Genomic DNA, 22,018 nt, shown 5'->3' with positions numbered 1-22,018 from the left:
TGTAGTCCAAGGCGGAAGTTAGCATCGTGCTGTTTCCCTCGTCAAAATGCCTACAGACTTTTCCATTGGACTTTGAATTACTAAAGAAAATAAGCTTTGTGGCAAATGTAAGTTCATGCTGAGTAAATCAGAACCAAGTTTTCATTAACGTGTTGCCTATTTCTCGCCCAAAATGTTTCCAAAAAGATATATTAGCTTACCGTTTAACAGTAATTCAGGACCGTTTGTTACCAGCCGGCCGCCATCTTGTTTCCTGTGGGATAAATGGCTCGTCACCTACAAGCGGAAGTTGGTTCGCTGTTGTGCAAAGCATTCTGGTAGTTGTAGGTTTTCTAGCCTTTCCCCTGTTTTCTCTGATCGTGTAGCACCAATTTAAAAAGCATTTCTACTGCATAGACAGCCTAGTTTCATGAAAAGATGATTTTTCCAGCAGTGAAGCACTTTTTAAGAAGTAGGATAATTTTCTTAACACAGAAAGAAACACTAATATCTTCAGATATCACAAGCATTCATAATACCTGGAGACGAGTGGTTTTCATTGGATAGAAAGGGGATGAAAAACTGTTATATATATATATATATATATATATAAATAACTAAAAGCAGTCAGATAAATGAATAAATCTTAGATGTTGTAAAATACAAGTACCTTGAATTTGTATTTAAGTGTGGTACTTGAGTAAAAGTAGCTAAATATATTCCACCCCTGAGTATTTCTATATTAGGATAAAAGAGTGCCCCAGCACATCTGGGTGGGAATCACTGGGGACAAAAACAATCATGTGAGACTGTGTGGTGATGGTGAGGATTGATATCCAGAGGTGAGCAGGTCATCCATCACACAGTTTACTCTCCCTTTCTCTCCTCCATCTTTTCTCTTCTGTCCCTCAACCTTTCAATGTCTCCCACCAGCTCCGTGTGTGTGTGTTGTTGTGGAAAGTGTTACCAGGATACAGGCAGGGAGAGAGTACAGACATAAACACTGGAGAGGCTCCATGTTGAGTTTGTCATTATGAGGCCGTAGCTCAGTCCACTCCTCTGACACTGTCCTCTGTTTGGTTTTGGAAGCTGAAGCAGGCCGTTCGATGACTCATCTCACACGCACACACTCACAAATATGGCACATGGATAGGAAGGTTGCACGGTCATAGCTGCACATGTGGCACCCATATTCAACTCTCACATGTGTGTAAGAGAGGGTGATTTTCTTTGTGTGTGTGTGTGTGCCGTGGCCTCTTTGTGCTGCCTGAAAGCCCACAATCATGCCAAATCATCCTCTCAGCACCGCTAACAATCTGCAGCCTGTCCCCCACTGTCTGAGAGATGACTCAGAGCATCGCTCTCTGCAGCAGCACCGTGGCCTTGACTGCTCAGCGACAGACAGGCATGAAGGGGGTTGGATGCAACAGTACTGACTATAACCACAGAGTGGGGAGAGCGGAGAGGAAGTTGTTTGTATCGACGCTTATGTCACCGGTCACCTGCTGCACCATGCGTCTGCTCTGACATGTACTGCACACATGTACCGCACATGCATCCACACAGGTATACACACATACAGTGGTGAAATCCAAAGTGAATCCCAGTTTCTTTGTTTATTGGGAAACACAGCAGTGACTGGTCATTACAAAACACAGAATTGATCGTTCATTACACACAGTGACATTCTGGGTTTAAGATGTTTCCAGCTTTGACACAACACTCAACAGTTATGTGTCACATTCAACATAAAAGCTCCGGGTCAGAAACTAACTGAATTATGTGAGATGATTAAACTGCTAATGAAACAACCTGAGTCTGGGAGCGAAATTCAAATAAAATACGTTAACAAGCTTTATAAATGCATGATTAGCATGGAGCCACCTGACCACCTATTAATCAGCTCTCACTTGTAAATAAACATAACCTCGTGTAAATGCGTGTGTCTGTCTTTGTGAGGATTAATGCGACTTTTAGACCTGGAGGGAGAAGACACTGATGGAAAACCAAGTCCTCATTTCTGCTGTTGCGCTGGTGAAGATTTAGTCATTAATTAATTTTATTTCATTTGTTTATGTTGCAAGGAAAATGCTAGTAAAAGTTTGTAAATGAGCCGTCAGCACAGAATGAGGGGCACGACTTGGTTTGAGGGCTGAGGTTCGAATAAGGTTCAGGTTAGGCCTGTAGATGTGATGGCTAAGGTCCTTACAAGTATAAAAGTACAAATATGCGTGTGTGTGTGTGATGTCTCTACATCATGGCGTTCCTCTCTTCCTCTTCAGTTGCCCTCTTGCCCCCTTTACTGACACGTTTGATCACTACAACGAAGACAAGAACTGCAACAAGACAAAAAAAAATACAATTAGTCAATTATAGCCACAAACAAAATGTAGTCAGCAACATAAAACTATACAATAACATCAGACTGTACAGTGTGATGGATGCTGGTCCATGTGATGAGCAGGCCTGTCACGATAGCTACTTTTGTTTGACGATATATTGTGATAAATGAGACCATTTTATACCACTGATATAATGATAATACAACAGCATATTAATGCAAGTACCATCACAGTCTGCAGTGTCCTGACACCATCAGACTTTTCTGGGAAGACTGGACTGGGTATCTGTAATAGACTACTATGAGTTGCCTACATTAGTTAGTCTGTCTTTGTTTTCACTTGTCAGTTTTTTATCAAGACGATGTTTTTCTGGGTTTTTGGGTTTCCGTTTACTGCGTTCTGTCGGGGTGGACCAGTCGCCTCTGTCAGCTTTGCTAAATTTGTGCTAAATTCAGGCTCTTATGTCCATTTTGCAAGTGTTGTTAGTGCTTTTTGTGGTTGGCTTTGGATGGTGGTGGCGTGTGGCGAGAGTCACTCATCAGAATGAGGAAATCAACTCACCAGTCTGAACACTCTCCTTCTGCATTGCTTTTGTACATGGGACGCCCACACTACCCACTGAGCTACTGGGCACCCTCAGCTGCTAGCTGCTACCTAGCCAGGTTGAGGTTTTAAGATGTAAACATCAAAAACATTTAGGAAAAGATGGAGAGGAATGGACTCCAGCTGAACAAGTATTCTACAGGCACTGGATAATAAACTGGACAACCTCCATGCCACAAGAATTTCAAACGGAATATCAGGAACTGTAATATCATTTGATTAGGGATGAATTAGGGATGATTTTTTGCAGATGTCCGATATGTAACAATTTATTTAACCGATAACCGATACTGATATCGATATATCCACATTTTTCCACACCTAATTTCATCAAGTCTCTTCTGTAGTGGAATCAGCATCATATTATGCATGCATACTCTTATCATGATGGCCCACCATCAGATGGAGACATGAAATACAATGCTTTTCAATGTATGCGATATTCATCCATTGCACAAAATAAGAAAAATCATGTTGGCCGATTCTTCCAATATTAGCCAATACCGATGATGTACCGACATTAGTGTGCATCCCTACATTTGATTTACCAAAACTTGACTTCTAAATGCCCATCAACAGAGTAGAGGACTCTGGAGAGAAGGGAGGAGGTGTGTGCTTTACAGTGGATAAGGACTGGTGTTCGGGTGGAAACGTGAGGTGCTGTCCCGTTCCTGCTGTGGATCACTGCTATACACCGTTCAGAGCCAGCTGCAAAGCAGCACTGTATTCGTGAAGAGCAGTGGTTGTCGAGGTCAGGATGTGCAGACAGTTAAATCATCCCATATACAGAAACCATGGATCACCAGAACCATCCGGAAACATGGGCAATAAAGCAGCAGCCCTCAATGTAAGAAGACGCCAAATAAAAACGAAAAAGACTAAACTAGAGAGCACAAGTTAAAGGAGCTGATAGGGCCAATGGATTGATAGATTCTCTCCCTCCTGCGTTTCTGTGCTGCCTTTCCCCCATTTGCCCACCTACACACCTGCCTTGCACACCACATGACATGTACACCTTTTTAAAGAGCAACTACCAGAATCGTAGGATCTATGGACATGACCTCGTTCATTTTTGCTGACCTCAATGAGCTGATAGTTATCGTGACAAGCCGAGTGATGAGTTGGTTTTCACAAACTTTTATATGAGAGTTTGTCACACTTACTGCAGAATCCCAGAACGCCAGCCAGGATGCCGATGGTGGGTCCCATCCCTAAGCTGAGGTCACGGTTCTCTGGTGTGATGTAGCAGTAGCCCAGCTCTGTGCAGTTACATACTCTCACTGGTACAGAAGGAAGACAGCAACACATGTGTAAATAATCCGTTATCAGGGACATGATGTGCAGTGAAGTGTCAGTTTGCCTTTAAAGGATGTAGCTGAGGTCAATCTGTGTAAACACATCCCATTAAAGTCACAAACCAACAATGTGTTAGTTTATCATCAACAACCAATCACTTCTTGGCTGTTGCTTAGCAGCTGTGGCTCAGGGCGTAGAGCGGTCGTCAACTAATTGGAAGGTCAGTGGTTTGATCTCTGGCCCCTGCAGTCTACAAGTCACAATGTCCTTGAGCAGGATGCTGGTCTTATCGTAGCCTTGGCCACCGACACATAAATGTGTGTGTTGCAGAGTGCTGAGAGTGCTCACTATGACTACAAAAGCGCTGTATAAACACAGACCATTTACCATTTATCTCAGCCTTTGAAATACTGTGTAACCTGTGTTTTCCTGCTAAAAATAAAAGCAGTCTCGAAACACTTACTGATTTCTCATCTCTGTCTGTGGAAACTAAGCCTCAAGCACATTTGTGGTCAGATCTTTAATAATGTTGTCTACTGTGTGTGATTTTTTTCCAAATTTGTTGTTTGCTTTTCATTTATTTATTTAGCTTCTTATTTCCTCATAATGTAAAAATGTTCATAAATAAAAAGTTTAAAAAACGTCACAAAATATAATTTTATATTTCAAAAAAACCTTTAAAGCAATTTCCTTAAATATATGAGCACTGTAGTTTTTATCAAATCTTGCCCAAACAGGAGAAAATAGTTCATTTGTTGGGGACTATTTTCAGCGGCGGATTAATACACATTTTGTGACATAGGGAGTATATAAAAACAAGGCAGTGAATGACTCAAATAAATTAGAGCCTGTGTTCATGGTAATGAAGGAACATGTTATGTATTGTAACAGTATGGTGCCTTGATATACTTTTAATATTTTATAGACAAGAATGGAGGTAAATGGCACAGAGGAAAAAGTTATATCAGGCTTTGGCTACAAAGAAAATAGATGTATGGATTAGTAAATTGCTTTTCGTCCTTTCTTGGTAGAAGACATGTTTTTAAGAATGTACAATTCATCTGCTATATTAATATTTTGTTGAACATGGTTTTCCCACGTAAAAAAGTAAAAAAATAAATAAATAAATTACTGCATTCAGCCTTACGTTTGAGCCTCAGTGAGACCCAGATTCAGATGAGGAGTTTGTTGTGCACCAAAATCAAAGACTAGCATACGTATCAGAATAGTAAGTGTAATCAGCATCTTTTATTTGTTTATGTTGCTTATTAGCTTGTAGGCTAACTGGCAGTGGCTACCACAGCTTTAGTGTTTGTAAAACATACATTAATATCTGCTGCGATTACGTTTTTGCTGTCAAAACTTAAAATAAAAAAATAACATCTTTGAGTGGAGAGGGACTTGAATTTAAAGAACGAACTCACCCTCAAACGCCTGCGTGACTCCCATGCCTGCATTGTCTTTAATGTTAATGTTGAGAAAGACAGTTTTATCTTCACTCGGTATTTTCTTCAGGGTCAGTCTAGCTGATGTACCTGCGTTACATTCCAAAGCAAACAAAAAGAATATTATGGTCTGCACAACATCTCCTGATGATGACCTCAGTTTTACAGCATGTCAGCGTACCGTCGATACTCTTCAGGTCCCAGTTGGGAGATTTCTTGCCGTGGGCGAAAGCGAAGGTGAAGGGCTGGGAGAAGGGGGCGCTGTCTGTGTCTTGGGCCTTGATGATGACGGGTTCGGGTTTCTTCACACAGATGAAGGCCTGGGTCTCCATAAGTTTGGGGACGTTGTCGTTGACATCCAGCAGCCACACGGTCACGACACTTTCTGCAGACATTTCTGGGTGCTCTTCAGAGGGAAAGCAGAAAGATTGTGAGAAGGGTTTCCTGATACAACACTACTTTGTTACAGCACTATCATGGAGAAGATATAAATTCACCAAATAAGTGTAAAAAACTGTTTAACCTTAGAAAGAATTACCTATTCTACTTTGAGAAAAACAAATACTATTCAGAAATGTTTGGCATCCTTTTATCATTTACCCTGAAGAGAGAGAATTGAAAAGTTATACTGGGTCAGCTGAGTGAATTTGGAGATGACTGATAAGCTCCTCTGCTCGGAGCAGGATGTAAACCTTGCATAAATGGCTTTCTGTTGACTAATGGTGGGATGATGTTGCACATTGTTGACTACAGGATGCAGGAGAAATATTTTCATGTATTTGTTTTCATCATTTTTAAATTTTAAGGGTAACTTCTGTATTTTTCAACCCGGACTCTATTTTCCCTTTACATCTTATGGGCACTGAACAATGTCAACTTAGGTCCACTTAAAGAGCTTGTTTTTGCCACTGACAGGCTCAGATAGTGATGACATTATGGAGAGGATCCCTACAGAGGTTAACGTCTTTGTTAAAGGGTAAGATCCTTTTTGAGCCAAGTTAAGGGTTTATTTTTAACCAAACCAGAGGTGGTGATTGTTTGAACAGTGGAAAGACAAACGAATGAGTTTTATTTTGCTTCTGTCAACTCTAAAAAAAGTCCTGTTCACACCAAAACAGTCTTAGACAGGTGCGTAGGTGGAGCATGAATCAAAAAGGAGAACACCTGCACACTGTCCGCACTTGCAAAAAAGGCTACAACGTTTCAGTCATGGACCTTCATCAGGTAGATCTACCGTGATCTTACTGCTTTAACAAAGACGAGGTCCAAACAAAGAGGTCCATCTCTGAAAGGATCCTTTCAATAATGTTGTCCGACACTTAGAATAACAATATGAGTCTGTCAGTGATTAAAAAAAAGAAAAGAAAAGAAAAGAACTTATAGTGGACATAAATTGGCAGTGCTTAATTGCCCGCAGGGATTAAATTGCAGCCTGTTTCACTGCAGCGCTCTCACTCAGTACTAGACCAATATCAGATTGTTGTTTTGACTAGGCACTTAGAAACAAAACAACAAAAATAGGGTCAAGGTTAAAAATACTGATGTTGCCCTTCACTATCTAACAGCCTGTGTCCACAATAGCACTTGTTTCTCAGTGCTTCTGTTTTTCAATTGATCTCAATGAGAAGCGAGCTGCATGTGGCCGCCTAGAGAAAAGGCCCGCACCCAGCACCTTTTTCAGAGCGCTCCATTTTGTGTGGCCACACCGAGTTGAAAATCTCTGAACTTTTCAGAAAGGCACAGGTGACGTCACTGCCGCCTCTTTAGCTAGGCTACTGTCCACTGTCACAGCAAAGACAGATCAGCCGGCGGATGTTACTGGTGAATGTTGTGCTTTTATCACTGTTTGCTTTGTGAGCCTGAAGCTGACTGTGTCGTCAACCCTCTGTTAATATAGCATTGTTTGCAACCGGACTAATGTTAATGTCAAGATATCGTTGTCACATAAACGAAAAACAAAACTAAATCCTTTAATTCTATTAATTGCTATTATTATTCATACTTTTAAGATATAAAAAGTATTGCAAATTTATTTTAAAACTGTGTCACTTCATAGCAACTGATCAACACAACAAACACTCTAATAAGCTGCGATATGAGTCTGTTATCTCACCCTTCTCAAATGCAGTTACAGTGACTTTGAAAGTCTCCACGGTTTCTCTGTCCAGCTTGTCTTTGGTCTTGATCTCTCCTGTGGCCTCATTGATCTCCAGCCAGCCCCGAGTGTCACCTTCCAACTTAAATCTGCACACAAACACACAACAGCAATCACACACACAGACACACACACACACACACATAGTGAGTAGATATTGAAATAATACGTGACACATTGAGCTCTGAACGCAGGCCTAGGGGAATAATGGTAGTCAAAACAAATCAATAGTCCTGTTCGGGTACTCGTGATAGTCCTAACATCATCCTGACATTAAAAACAAAGCCAGTGCACATCTAGTGGGACAATTCCTGAGCTATGAAAGCTATGCATGTGCTCAGTCTTCTATCAGAACATCTTGTTAAAGCTCGTAAACTGAACAAGAACGTGGACGTAGCGTCAGTGTTGTGTCCCTCTGGTTTCTAAAGTGATGGTTGGAAGTATGCAGCTCAGAGGTGTTTTGATACATACAACACCCCCAAAAATTTATAATTTAAGAAATTTAAGATTTAAGAAGTGTAATAGTTTTGTATATCAAGAGTAAAGTTGCTTTAGTTCTGTAGAAGACTTAGGGGGCTTTAGAGGAACTGGTTGGTGCTGCTCTATGTTTCTACTGTTGTCAACAAATCCCATTAAAAAACCAAAAGCAACACATTAATCCATCTGTTGCCATGTTGGAAACAGTCCAGTGAAAACTCAGCACTGCCCACCAGCCAGAGGAAACTTCCTCATTTTACAAAAAGCAGTTTTGTAGGTTACAGTGTTGATAATAACAATAATTATAATAACTGAAGGGGATAGTTCTGATTTTTTGAAGCAGGGCTGTATGAGGCATTTATCCATAGTAGGTGTATCACACAACAGTAGAGAGCAAATAGCATGCCCCCAGTGTGGAGGAGCAGGCTGGAGTCCGGGAGTTGCTGGTCTACCACCACCTCGATCGGTTAGTTAGTCTGTGTTTTTGTGTGATTTTCGGATCCAAACTAACGTGGTGTCCAAAGCAGTATATTGCTTAGCTTCCTAGCCGTTTACGGGGTTAGAGGAATATAGCTAATTTGGAAGATTGATTACACACAATTAAACAAAGACGGCTTGATCACAAAGAGGCACGTTAGGCTGGCTAAGGGGTTTAAATGTCGTAATATCATCCTGCAGAAAGGTAAGTCAGGTCATGTGGGAAACATTGTAGAAGGGCTAGGGAAAATAACATTTTAAGCATACATACTTGACCAAAATAAGATTTTTTTGATTCAAATACACTACTAGGAAGCTACAGAATGATATTCCGGTAAAAAACTAATGAATCAAAAATAATAATAATAAAAATGGACTCGCCCTTTAAATGAGATACATCATGCTTGGGGTACACAGACAATACTGTATTATGTTTAGAATGATCAACTGATTGTTGGTTTTGATCTCCTGGGATTTGATGGTTGCTGCTTGGTCTTGCTTGTGTCGTCTTATTTCTGTGTGCTCACCTGATCTCTTTGCCTTCTGGATCCTTCGCCTCCACAGTGAGCAGCACTGATCCCTTGGTGGTGTTTTCAGGCACAGTCACATCATGGATGTCCAGACTGAATTCCGGAACCTCGTCCACGTCAGTGAGAGACAAGGAGACGAAGGCTGTGGATTCGCTGCCGTACTCCAGACCCTTCATCAGTGGCTCCGGGTTACGAGCATCAATCTGGAGCTTGAAGGTGGGAGAGCACTCAAAGTCCAGAGGCTGTTAGGAGACAAACAGGCTGGTTAGAGAAAGCAGGAATAAAAGGAGACAAAGAATATTTGACACAGTCGTGACTCTGCTCTCCGCTTGCCCAGTGTAATGTACATTTACAATCAAGGGCACATTCTCCTTTGATTTCATAACACAAGTTGGAAGAAGTCAGATCCAGTAGTTAAATCAGCTTACACTCTTGCTATCAGGATGAATTTCATAAGTGATAAATGTTTGATTTTCAATGGTTGTGTCATTGACAACTTTTTTGATAATCAGTTGTTTAAAGGCCCTGACACATCAAGCTGATAGTCGGCCGTTAGTCAATGCTGGGCCGTCGCTGAGCATCTTGTTGCCCTAGTTTTACCTCCTCTCATGCAAGTGTACGTGCAACTTGTTGGCCAAGGCACAGGTAATATGAGGCAAGGCAACAGTCAGCCTTTGTCACCTCTCATTCTTTGATGCCTATTTTGTGTGTCTGAGGCTTAAAGGTGCAGTATGTCAAATTTTGTCCTATCTAGCAGTGAGGTTGCAGCTTACAACCAACTGAACACCCCACTGCTCGCCCCTCTATATGGTGAACCTACAGTGGTCTCCAGGGTAAAGTAAAAATGCAAATGGCCCTATCTAGAGCCAGTGTGACTCTGTAAAAGAGGACCGGGGGTCTCATTACAGAAGATTATTAAACATTGACATCTTTACAGATGACACCATAGACCTGAAGAGAAATACTCATTATTTTCTGAGATTTTAGAAACTAAACCATACATTTATTATTAAAAGACATCAATAAATGAAAAATGAAAAATAATAATTACACATCACAGAAATATAAACCTTACACCATGGGAGGTTAAGAGTTAACTTTTTAAGGTATGCGGGACCTTGAGTGTTTCAGTGAACAGTTAAAGATCAGTGAGTTGTATTAAATCATCTGTGTGTTTGTGTGGGAGTGCAGCGGGGAGATACTGTACCTTAGCTACGACCAGATGGCCAACACCTTTGCCGTCCGTTTCCACAGCAAAAACTTCATCATCATCGCCAGCAGTGATGTGGAACTCGATAAGGGAGCTGCCGCTGTCTGGGTCATCAGCGTCTGTTGCTCTGATGGTGAGCACTGTGTGTCCCACAGCAGTGTCCTCTGCCAGAGTGTGATTGCCGTACTGCACACCGACACAGGAACATGAAGAAAATCAGCCAAACATCACGAGAAAGAAGAGACAGGAAGTGGTTCACATACTCACATCATTCTTCTCAAACAGCGGCATCTCGTTGTTGACATCGATCACCTTGACGACGACCTTGCATTCTGTGCTGAAAACTGTGAGACAGGGGAGTTAAAACTGACCCACCTCTAGTTACAGGTGTATTACATCGTACAGTTTCGTATGTGTTACCTGGGTCGTTGACTCTGACGTTGAGGTTATACATCTGGTGGTCTTTCCGCTGCAGCGAGCGCAGTGCCTGGATTCTTCCTGAATCACCGTCGATGGCGAAGGCAGTGGGTTCGGTGGGTGGATTCTGGGACAGGATGGTGAAAGTCAGCTGAGAGTTCAGTGTCCCTTCTTGATCGTTATCATGGGCCAACAGCTGTCCAATCAGGCTGCCTGGAACCACAAGAAACACAACTTGAGAATAAAAACTGATCTTAAATTTAAGGGCCTCCAGAGTCTTTTAGGCTTGTTACAGCAGAGTAAATCCTACTGTCAATACAAGTCTTTTATCCATCCATCCATTTTCAGACGCTTATCTCAGGTCAGGTCTCGGGGACAGCAGGCTGAGCAAAGCACCCCAGACGTCCCTCTCCCTAGCAACGCTTTCAGCTCCTCCTGGGGGACCCCAAGGTGTTCCCAGGCCAGATGAGATATGTAATCCCTCCAGCGTGTTCTGGGTCTGCACCGGGGCCTCCTACCAGTGGGACTTGCCCGAAACACCTCCAACTGGAGGCTCTTGTCAAATCTTTCACCCACCTCCAAAATCAGGTTACATTACCCCCCAAATGATCTGTTCCACAACCTAAGAATAAGGCACTACACTAAAAGTCGGAAAGAGATTAAAAGAGACCCAACACCTATCTAGCAGCCTTTTATCATGGCAATAGAAAAACACTTGCCAAATAGATGTCATATCTTCTACATCTGCAGATTGTTAACAGCTGACATGGCAGAAAATACCCTCCATGTGAAAGAGAAATTGCAGTTAGAATTAAATTTAACAACTTAATGGTTCATCTACAGTTACTCGTCACAGCTCAGGAAAGTACATTGCGTTATCGGTGGAACTTGGCTCTGATGGTGGTCGATGAATGCCCAGCCTCCACCAGTAACACAGGGATGTACAACCCTGACTTTAGAGTGTTCTCAAGTGTAAATCTCAGAAATGTGATAAATACGGATCAAAAAAATAAACGGGATGCAAACCAACAGAAGAAGCAACAGTGAGTGATCAAATACAAATCAAAAGAAGCAAAGTTTAGGAAATTCTTTGGCTGAATCCCAGCTTTGAAGCACGTGTAACACTCTACGCCATTAATGGCTTATGCGCTAACCACACACATCTTACCTACAGGTTCGTCCTCCTGCACCTCAAACACACTTTCCTCTTCTGCACACACTGGAGCGTTGTCATTAACATCCTCCACCAAGACTTGAATCTCCATGGGTGGATCCACCTGTTTGTCGTCGTTATCCACTGCGAACACCACCAGGATGTACTGAAACAGAGCCAACACAAGATCAAGAGTCAACCCTGAAAGCAGGTTTTGATTTCTACATGAGAAAACAGAGATTTATAAAGCAAACTGTGTTGTGTACCATGTCTTTGTCCTCTCTGTCCAGCTCCTCTGTCAGAAGTATTCTTCCATCTTCTGTGATCTGGAAGGGGAATTTCAGCTCTCGCTCTTTCTGCACTAACTTGTAGATGGCGCTGGGATCATTAGACTGGACCTGGATAGAAAGGGCCAGAGAGGGATGGTTAGTCACTGCATATAAAGAGTGTACTTTAACGTGTATGCATTTGTGAGATCTGTGGGGAGTTGGCATTCCACCACACCGTTGCGATATCCATAGGGTAAGTTTCCTTTAAGTGCTCTCTGATAGTAATAGGTCCAGGATTGACCCACAGGTTTTGCTGCACGACAATTCGCACTCTGGCGTTTCCACTCAGCGCTGTGTCCAACGCTCCGCCCAGGTCCTGCACACGCACAGACAGGGTGTAGTCTGGGTCCTCCAGGGGGTCCACATTCCTCCTCCTCAATTCTGACAAAACAAAGGACGACAAAGGCTGCAATTAGAGCCATTGTTTTTATCGTTTCCCAGTGTAAACCTTGTGTTTCATATATTTTTATATTTAGAAATGTGACCAGAGGAAAGTGCAGGTATGTACGAGGAGAAAAAGAGATAAATAAATAAATAGATAAATGAAAAAACAGAAATAATATTGATAAGTCAATTAAGTTTCTTCACAAATAAATAAATAAATAGTAATAATATTAATAAATCAGCTCAGTATTTTCACAAATAAGGAGGACCTCGCACGCTACCCTGGAGTCCACCCTTTTTATTTTTATCTTCCTTTTTGTCTCCTTGTATTTAGCCGTCTTATCTTTCTTCTCACAGGTGTCATTACATGGGCAACAAAAAGTAAAAGTCTGGTGGTTGAATGTCACAAAAACATTTCAGCAGATCTCTAATTTTGGACAGCTGAGTCACATGGATACAATCTTGGTGATTGGTGGTGGCTTAACCACTCTCCCTGGCTGAACTCATCAACTCAGCACCCAATAAATCACAGCACCAGCACTAATCGCTGTCTTCATTGCAGTCTGTGTTTATCTACATTGACACCATCCGTCACTCTCAAACACTCTAGCTTTTACACACCACAAATCCCTTGGCTGGGATCACTCATGACTTTTAAGATTTGAGAAACACGTGTGTCAAACTAAACAAAAGTTTGTGTACACAGTTTTGTGCTGCAGGATTAGTTCTCAGCTCTTCATGTTTTTTTTATTCTGGATACAAACCTGCTCTCTCCACACAGGTGAAGAAAGGGTTGTCTTCATAGGGGACGTTCTGCACTGGACAGTAGTCGTTGAACTTTGTCTTCAGAGCGTCAATACTCTGATCTTCTCCCCTGCCATAATGGATGCCTTCTCTTGCCTTAAGCATCTTTTCCCCTGTTAAAAAACACACAAACACATCAAATACTGTTCAGTACAGTCAGCTGACAGATAAAAACAGGCATCTTCAAACACAGACCATTCACATGCTCACACACACTCAAAGTAATCAGCGATCAACATCACGCGACACATTTAGGCAATCTGCCTCCAATCAGCGTTAATCTTGAGCACACAAGATGAGCTGTTTAATCTGGATTTACAGTGGCACTATACTGCCAGATTACAGGCAGGGATGGACAGATTACTGACTTTCCTATGGAACGTGTTCCTAGTTCTGAACGCTGATGTCTGGGTTCATGTCTGTGTGTTATTACCTGCTTCTGTGGTGGAGATCTCTCCAGTGTTTGGGTCAATCTGGAACAGGAGGATGTTTTGTTTGTTGGGGATCTGGCTGACCAGGCTGTAGCTCAGTTGAGCGTTGGGAGTCTGCGGGTCGTCCCGATCCAGTGCAAACACGCGGGTAAATGGGACACCTTGAAGAACGAAAAACTGATGTTAAAGTCTTACCACAGCAAGATGCCAGCTCGAGTGTTTCGACACAGAGAACTATAGTGACTGGATGTCAGTGAACATATAGAAAAACTGCTCAACCCATATGCATGCCAGGAAAACTACCATAATGGTACTTTAAATGCTAAAACATATGAACACCAAACATATTCAAAAGCATAGCAGTTTGTTGGTTTTATAGAAGAGTTTTTCCACATTTAAGACAGACACTGTTTTCCTTTCATTTTAGTACAGATTGAAAATCACTCCACAGAGACTGCAGACTTGCTTGAGCTTCCCATCTCATTCCACATTAAGCAGCTTTAATCTCTTTGTTAAAGTAGTGTTGTCATGGCTAAGTAATACGGCTGTAATGAGGGACGTTTTTTCTTGTTGATCATCCTAGAAAGCACCTACATCCAACACACAAGAGTCCACTGCCAAATAGCAGCTGCATATGTCCTTGTTTTCTCCTTTAATGTCTCCTTAAATCAGAGGTAGGCAGTTTTATTTTTGGCATCACTGGGCAAAATTCCACAATAAATTTTGAACATGTTGTAATTCAAGAGGACTGAGGCAAAACTGGACTTCTGTACCTTCTCTTGGGTCTGCTTTTAGGCTTTAGAAAATCTACCCTGTGATAGGAGACTTATGACAATCACAGGCCAAGGGCGTTCATATTGGCTGTTCTACAAGTGCAGATGTGTGAGCATGTCCCTTAGGTGAAAGCATGATTTAATGTTGGAGAATCCTGCAGAAAAAGTTGTTATTCCAGCATTGGCAACAACTGCCTGCACTGCAAGAGTCTGACAATAAATGAATAAAACATGCCAACATCAACGAGGCATTTCAGTGATGGAGAGAAAATGTTGCCAATAGATCAGCCTTCTACTAGCCAAGGCCAAAAGCTCACAGCTGCAGGTCCATGTTTATGTAGCTAACATAAGCTAGAGCCTTGAATCACAGTGTCCTTTGCCTCACTCCCCACCTACAGACCCCCTCGCTGGGAGGAGAGCAGGCAGCAGCTCTGGGGACAGACCCCCACTTAGCAGCCACAGCAACCCAAATCCAGCCACTGCAAACTCTAGCTCAAGGAGACCGGAAAGACCAGAGTCCCTGCTGGATGAGCAAACTTTCTGTGGCTGCCGCTACACAGGTTAGACCCAGCGCTGCAGTCGGCCACCAGCCCACTGTGACACCTGGTGCTGGAGGGTTTGAACTGGGCGAATTTGAGCTGCAACAGCCAACTACCGCAAGGTCTTGTAAGGCAGGGAGTGAAGCGGAGAGACGGTGGGGTGGCGAACAAGCTAATTCTTTTATTTCTCATGTGTGATCTCATAAACAGAAAGAGAGGAGCAAGAAGGGGCTGAGTGAGCTGCATGTAACTGTCGATGAAATAGGATTAAATAAATCAGTGGCTAGGAAACAGGGTTACTGTATGAAGCATGTGCATGTGCCTGTGGTGGTCTGGTGGGAGGGCTTTAGGACAGAGAGGGGACAGCTATAGGAGGGTGTATTAACTAATTATGCCGTTTTTTTTGCCTTTGCCAGATTTCTGCCAACTTTAAGGTTGGAAAAATAATCTTATTCCATGTTATGTGGCAGTATTTATAATGTGTACATGCTTGTTCTAACTTTACATTGAAACCCTACACTGTTGGCTGTTGGCACTGTTTTCTAACATCTCCACTTGAAATTGAAATAACAAAAACTGAGGGTCTGAGCAAAGTTTGGATGCACAGATTGAGTCTGTAATGAACTGAGGGTATAGTTCTGAAATGCAATGCTTTTTGGGATGCAGACACGCGTGCATGTGGGTGAAGCAATACACGGTCCTGAAAGTGGTTTCACACATTTCCTCTGATCCACAGGTGAAATGGTGCATTACCCTGGCAAAGGTGGGGTGGAAAAACCTGATTAAACCTGGACCTTTAATCACATTCAAAGTACAAAAGCTCCCATTACGGTCACCTGTGATGGATTACATATACTGAATATTTACAGCTTCATGTGTGAACGACCTGTAAAGCAATACCAAGTGTTCCTAGGCCACTGTGTACATTTACATCTAAGCCACTGCAGGTTTTGCAGGTTTTTTTGCATTAGTAATGTTTCCTCTCCTCTTATTTATGAAACACACCTGCTGGATTGTTTTCTCTGACCAGTGCTGTGTAGTCACTCTGGTTGAAGTACGGAGCGTTGTTGTTGACGTCCAACACATTTATTGTCACATAAACTGGACCATCCACAACTTCATCATCTGCCAGTGCCTCCACCTGGATAAAGCCGCGCACACACACAAACACAAGTATGTTTAAATACATGTTTTATAGCTACTACAATGCAGAGGTATAACTTTCTGTGTGCTTATGAGAGGAGGAAGGACCCTGTTACCGCGAGTATGTAATGGTCCTCTCGTGACCAGTCCAGAGGCTTCTCCAGGAACAGCCACCCATCCTTGGAAATCTGAATGTCGTCCTTACCTTCTCCATTCAGCCTGAAATTATTAACACCTGCATGGGTCACCTGAAACTGTAGAGGGGAAACAACAGATTTGTTTACAGCCTTTTGACACAATCACACACAAGAGGAAACAAAAGAAAAAATAGAAAAATTGCTGTACAAAAGGAATAAAATGCTAAAAACGCATACATAAGAGGCAACATAACTGTCAGGTACACAGCTCACACATTCAGAGACACAACACACACAGGAACACGTCAGGGAAGACCACATCAGGGGGACTCAAATGCTAATGAATAAAAGTAGGTTTTGAGTCTGGACTTAAATGAGTCAGTGGAGGAGGCAGATCTGATTGGGAGGGGAATGCTGTTCCACTGTTTGGGGGCAGACAAAACAAAGGCACAATCACCCCTGAACTTAAGTCTGGAGCATGGGACAGCCAGGAGCCCCAGGTCAGCTGACCTGAGGGACCTGGGCATAGAGTAGGGGGTTAGAAGGTCTGCGAGATAGGATATGAGCTTGCTGGTTAGCATGCTCATTTCAGTAGATATCTCTGCAACCATAGACTGTATAAGTCATGGACGTAGCTACTATTGGTTTGTGGACCATGACTGGACAAGAGGTTGGAGCTGTGGAGGAGCAAGTGGTGGATCTGACTCAGACTGTAGCGACGCCTCAGACAGCCTGTCACTCAAGCAGCCCACCCTTAAATATGCATAACTTTAAGTATCAAGTCCAAGAAACTCAAAACAGTAATTGTACTGGCATGTGTGTACTACCTGATACATGGGATATGGCACCGGCGTCCCCTCTGGCACATCCAGCTCCGTGTTCTGAAACGGGCCCTTCTTCTCCTCCAGATCCTTCCCACCAGCCTATCAGAGCGCAGAAACAGAGGTCAAAGGTCACTGAGTGTAGTACAGGAGGAAGTAAAACTGAACCTCTCCCACTCTACGCCCACATTTGCCCTTTCCGCTTTACTCCGTACTGTAGCTGAATGTAGTCGGGCATTAAGGGCAGGCCAGTTATTTATTGAACCAAAATTACATGTCAAGTGGGAGAACTCTTCCACTGCAGGACAGGAGAGCAAAGTCTACAAAGAAAGGACTGACACTCAGTTTAGTAACAATTCACACTTATTTTCTAGTGTTTTAAATGAGTTACCAAGGGTTCTCTTGTACACATTTATTAACACTTGTCATCGATGTTTCTTTTGCACAGGATGCTTTAATGACATAAAAAATTATCAGCCACATGCATGAGTCTGTAGTCATCTTGAGTCTCTCTGTAGTCATTGTGAGTCTCTGTAGTCATCTTGAGTCTCTTTGTAATATTTTTAAGTCTCTCTGTAGTCATCTTGAGTCTCTCTGTAGTCATCTCGAGTCTCTCTGTAGTCATCTTGAGTCTCTTTGTAGTCATCTTGAGTCTCTGTAGTCATCTTGAGTCTCTTTGTGGTTGTTTGTAACATTTTGTAGGTGAAGGCGAGGGGGCCCCTGGGCCTGCACCTGGTAGGCCCATTCAGTATTCCATCCATGCACACAAGCACTTCCTATGCATCAATACTGTCCCATAAACTATTCATTAAATCTAAGCATTAATCCGCACTGACTGTTTCACACACATTTTAACGGGGTAATGTATTTGTGCATTTACTATGAATATGTATTGAAGGACAGGAGCAGCAGTTGGCAGTATTATGTACTCACAATGCTGAGCAGGAGCGGGAGCAACAACAGATGCATCATGGGTGTCATGATCACAGTCTGGGAAGGAAGGGGAGAAGAGGAGTAGGAGATACGGGGGATAGGATTATATACAGTGGTGAGGGAAAAAACAGGAGGTTGAGGAGGCAGAGAGGTGACATGAAGAGGAGGATTTAAGTAACACGGTTAAAATTTACAGAGCATAATATTCACTGTGATCAGCTGTTAAATTCACATCTCGCACTTGTAGGAATAATGGAAACTGATGTTGTCCAGAAACAATTAACCGCAGTGTGCCTCACTCTGTTCAGCACACCGAGTTATTGACTCATAAAGACAAAGTAAATCTGTCCTTGGATATCCACACATGTACATGCTATCTCTACGTGTGTGGCACCACCTACACAACCATGTGAACTACCCACCTCGGCACACAGGAGAAACTGAAAGTCAGAGCTTAGACGCAACGCATGACTCGAGCAATTTTCACAGTGGGTGTCAATATGACGCAGGTGGCCAAAGGTCATTATGGAATGTTTAACCTTAGCGACATTACAGCAGCCTCAGAGTGACATAACAGCCTTCACTGTGTGTTTGTGTGTGCGGGTGTGGCTTTTTTGTTTAAAAAGAATTGACACGTTTTACTGTCTCTCTGCGTGGTCGGATTATAAGACAAAGTCCCCACCACCTCTCCTACGCTGGGGCAAGACACAGACACTGTGTTTTTGCCTCTATTTTGTTGTTGTTTTTTGCAGTCATAATGCAAAATGATGCAGTTTCTTTCTGCATTTTTGTGGTTTCGTGTCTCTTTGAGGTCATCTTTTGTCATTCTTTGGTCGTTTTGTGTCTCTTTGCAGTTGTTTTGTATCTTTTTTGCAGTTCCTTTGCATCTCTTTGTGGTCATTTATGCCTATTCCTGGTCAGTACATGATACAATAATTTGAGTAACATTTTGGGGATGACAGCCAAGGGGGGCCCTGACACTTTGGGCCCCATGGCCTGGGCAGTAATCCATCCATGTCTCTCTGACATCCAAAAGTTACATATGAAGTTTAAATGATAATTTCATGTCATACAGTGTGTCTCAAAGAAGCTGTGAACCCAGATGGAGTTAACTTACTCTAACACCAGTTTGAGTTATGACAGAAAAAAAGTATTCATCATTATCAAACAAGACTAACATAACATGCATAATTGTGCTTAGCAAATATATCTAGGGTGTATTGATAAATGACCACGTTCGAGATCTGTCGACTTGTAAAGTGCAGGCGAGAGAGAAGGCTGCCGCAAGAAAGTGAAGGTGACATTGAGTCGTGGCCAATGACCTTTTTGTAGCACAGCACACTTTTAATGTCACCGCCCCGGTCACACTCCTAATGAATAGGACTTTAACTCTTCTTTGATTTTATTTAATTAACTTGAATTTGTATGTCTGTCTACATGTTGACCACTACTTCTGCTGACTAGCATATTTTATTTTTTAGAAAAGCCCACTTTGATTTATCTGACTTTCAGTGAGGAAAATATTCTGTTAATTGAAATTTTCACTGTATGTGCTCAACAAAACTTTGATGGACGAAGTGACAAAGCTGTAATGACTTGGCTGTTGCAGGCCCTAACTTTCTTCCTTTAGCACAATGACTGTATGACCTCTGTCAGTCTACATTTCAGCTGCTATGACACCAAATCTAGTGTCCCACACATACACTAATATCCCCTCAAAGCTCGGCTCTGGCAACAACCCAGGAAGCCACAAAGAAGCAGAGGTCAATTGTCAGATATGCCAACACCAGACGCAAAGGCCCTGTCAAAGTCAAGTGAAGATCACAGCACTTCTTTAACAAACTAAAAGCATCCGACACATCAAACTCAGCCTGTTAAAAAGCAACAGAAGCAGTCCAGTTAAGTGTCCTACTCACACCCCAAAATCTACTCCAAATACTCAACATGCCCAAAGCTGGGAGACAGAAGAGCGAGGAGACTTACCTTGGCGGAGAGATCGAACGAGTCACTCCTCAGACCTCAGACCTCAGACCTCAGAGTGATCTGAGCAGCCCCATCCTGTCTGGTCAAACGTTAACCAGGTGTTAACCAGCAATGTTTTATTGGATCTAATGATTGTCTAATCACCCTGCCCTCATGTGGAGTTAGCCAATGGGGGCGTAGCTGAGGAGCAAGAAGGAGACAGGAAGAACATAACAATGATACATACAATACTGTGAAAGACAAATCCATTAGCACTTAGTATTAGCCACTGATTTGATATAATGGTTATAGATTATAGAGGGTCACAGAGTCCTGTTGGTGGGTTTAAGTTGCCTAACGTTACTCACAATAGTACTTTTTAGTCTGCAGGTGTGTTGTTTTGTGAACAAAAAGAGAAAAACTGAAGCAAAAGTAATAAATAATGGGGGAAATTTCTTTAGGAATCTGCTGTTCAGCGTTAGAGTTTCTAATTTCCCCTCAGACTTTGACCTCTGCACCATTTCCTGTCAGATTTTCCATTGCTAGCAGTGCCTGATAAGGAGTTGTGTGTAGACAATAGGACCAACAGATTACACTAACAATGCAATGCATCATAAGAATGCAAACCCACGGGGTCATCTGGTGTTATTCAGCGGGTCAAGGCACCTACTATAAAACTGTTAAATAGCAGGTTTGATTCCAGCTCATGGCCTTGACTCTCGCTGAACTTTTCCACCTTTATAAACGTGTATAAATGAATGCTCAAGAGAAATGCCTCAAAGCTCCTCATTGATTTATGCCTTATCTATGACCCAACCTCACATATAGCTGTGACTGTCTCCAAAACATCCCAATGCACACCCTGAGCTTTACACGCTGCAGAAAGCTGCTCAGCAACAAGGTAGAGATTTGTGTGAATCCGCAATTGTAGAAAAGCAGGCTGTGAAGTGAGTCACCATTTCACAGCACTGTTATTTAACCAGAACCTGTGACTGCCGTGTTGATGGTTCAGCGGATGAAGCCAATAATTCAGATGGAGGTGACTCTGTTATGTAAAGCATGGGTCTGCCTTGTGATAGATATTCTGGGCCAACTTGCACCAACACCATCTGCCTGACGCTCCCTGGACCGAACATACAAGCACATACACGCACTTCCCGGGTTCCTCTGAATGTTACCTTGGCAACACATCTACTGCTTTTCTGACAAAACGGAGTTTGGGATCTGAGCAGGCGGTGTCTGAGCAGGATGTTTGGTGTCACACTGTGACCCAAATCTCTGATCAGTCCCTGAGCAGTCAGATCACTGCACTCAATCATCTGTCTCTCTCTCTCGCACACACACACTCACACACACATACAGGGGGACTAATTTTGTTTCTGAAAGTTCAGCTTTAATGTCACCTGACTCATCTTTTGTCAGCTCAGTTGTGTAAGTGTGTCCCTTTTGTGTCAAAGCTGAGTCACCCATCGTATTTTCTCATCGGTAAGGTTGAGATGACAGACCATAGGTGGAAATTTCAGGGTGGCGGGGGTGGAGGGGACACGTCCCCCTCACGATGTAGGACATGTGCATTAGCCAACCCTCCTACAATAAAAACATGAAAGTAGCAGAGGATTTACTTCGACAAAATCACAGAGATTCATACAGTCATTATCCATAACTGCTTGTCCTATTT

At 42.6% G+C, this 22,018-nt stretch overlaps 1 protein-coding gene across 1 annotated transcript; it reads right to left on the bottom strand.

Annotated features, from left to right (window-relative positions):
* Positions 1-1,577: 1,577 nt before the first annotated feature.
* On the bottom strand, positions 1,578-20,461 carry cdh17 (cadherin 17, LI cadherin (liver-intestine)). The gene is made up of 19 exons (XM_050046832.1): positions 20,362-20,461; positions 18,379-18,435; positions 17,452-17,547; positions 16,604-16,741; positions 16,350-16,485; positions 14,035-14,193; positions 13,562-13,714; positions 12,589-12,794; positions 12,351-12,482; positions 12,100-12,250; positions 10,935-11,144; positions 10,782-10,858; positions 10,512-10,700; positions 9,302-9,546; positions 7,779-7,909; positions 5,847-6,071; positions 5,645-5,755; positions 4,088-4,204; positions 1,578-2,315 (listed from the first exon to the last, which is right to left on the bottom strand). Exons 2-19 carry the CDS (start codon positions 18,424-18,426, stop codon positions 2,230-2,232), a joined length of 2,610 nt encoding a protein of 869 aa, XP_049902789.1. The 5' UTR covers positions 18,427-18,435; positions 20,362-20,461; the 3' UTR covers positions 1,578-2,229.
* Between the last annotated feature and the right edge of the window lie 1,557 nt (positions 20,462-22,018).

This window comes from Epinephelus moara, chromosome 6 (genome assembly GCF_006386435.1).
Source record: "Epinephelus moara isolate mb chromosome 6, YSFRI_EMoa_1.0, whole genome shotgun sequence".
NCBI lineage: Eukaryota > Metazoa > Chordata > Actinopteri > Perciformes > Serranidae > Epinephelus > Epinephelus moara.
The sequence above is the reverse complement of the archived record's forward strand: the minus strand, read 5'-3'. Positions and strand labels throughout refer to the sequence as shown.

What these genes read in the sequence shown, in the direction of transcription:
- cdh17 (XM_050046832.1), bottom strand. Translation starts at nt 18,426, where the DNA reads ATGACACCCATGATGCATCTGTTGTTGCTCCCGCTCCTGCTCAGCATT. An exon ending in GATCTCCACCACAGAAGCAG is followed by an intron (nt 13,715 to 14,034) that starts GTAATAACACAC and finishes GTTTTTTAACAG; the next exon opens with GGGAAAAGATGCTTAAGGCA. An exon ending in CCAGAAGGCAAAGAGATCAG is followed by an intron (nt 7,910 to 9,301) that starts GTGAGCACACAG and finishes GTTTGTGTGCAG; the next exon opens with ATTTAAGTTGGAAGGTGACA.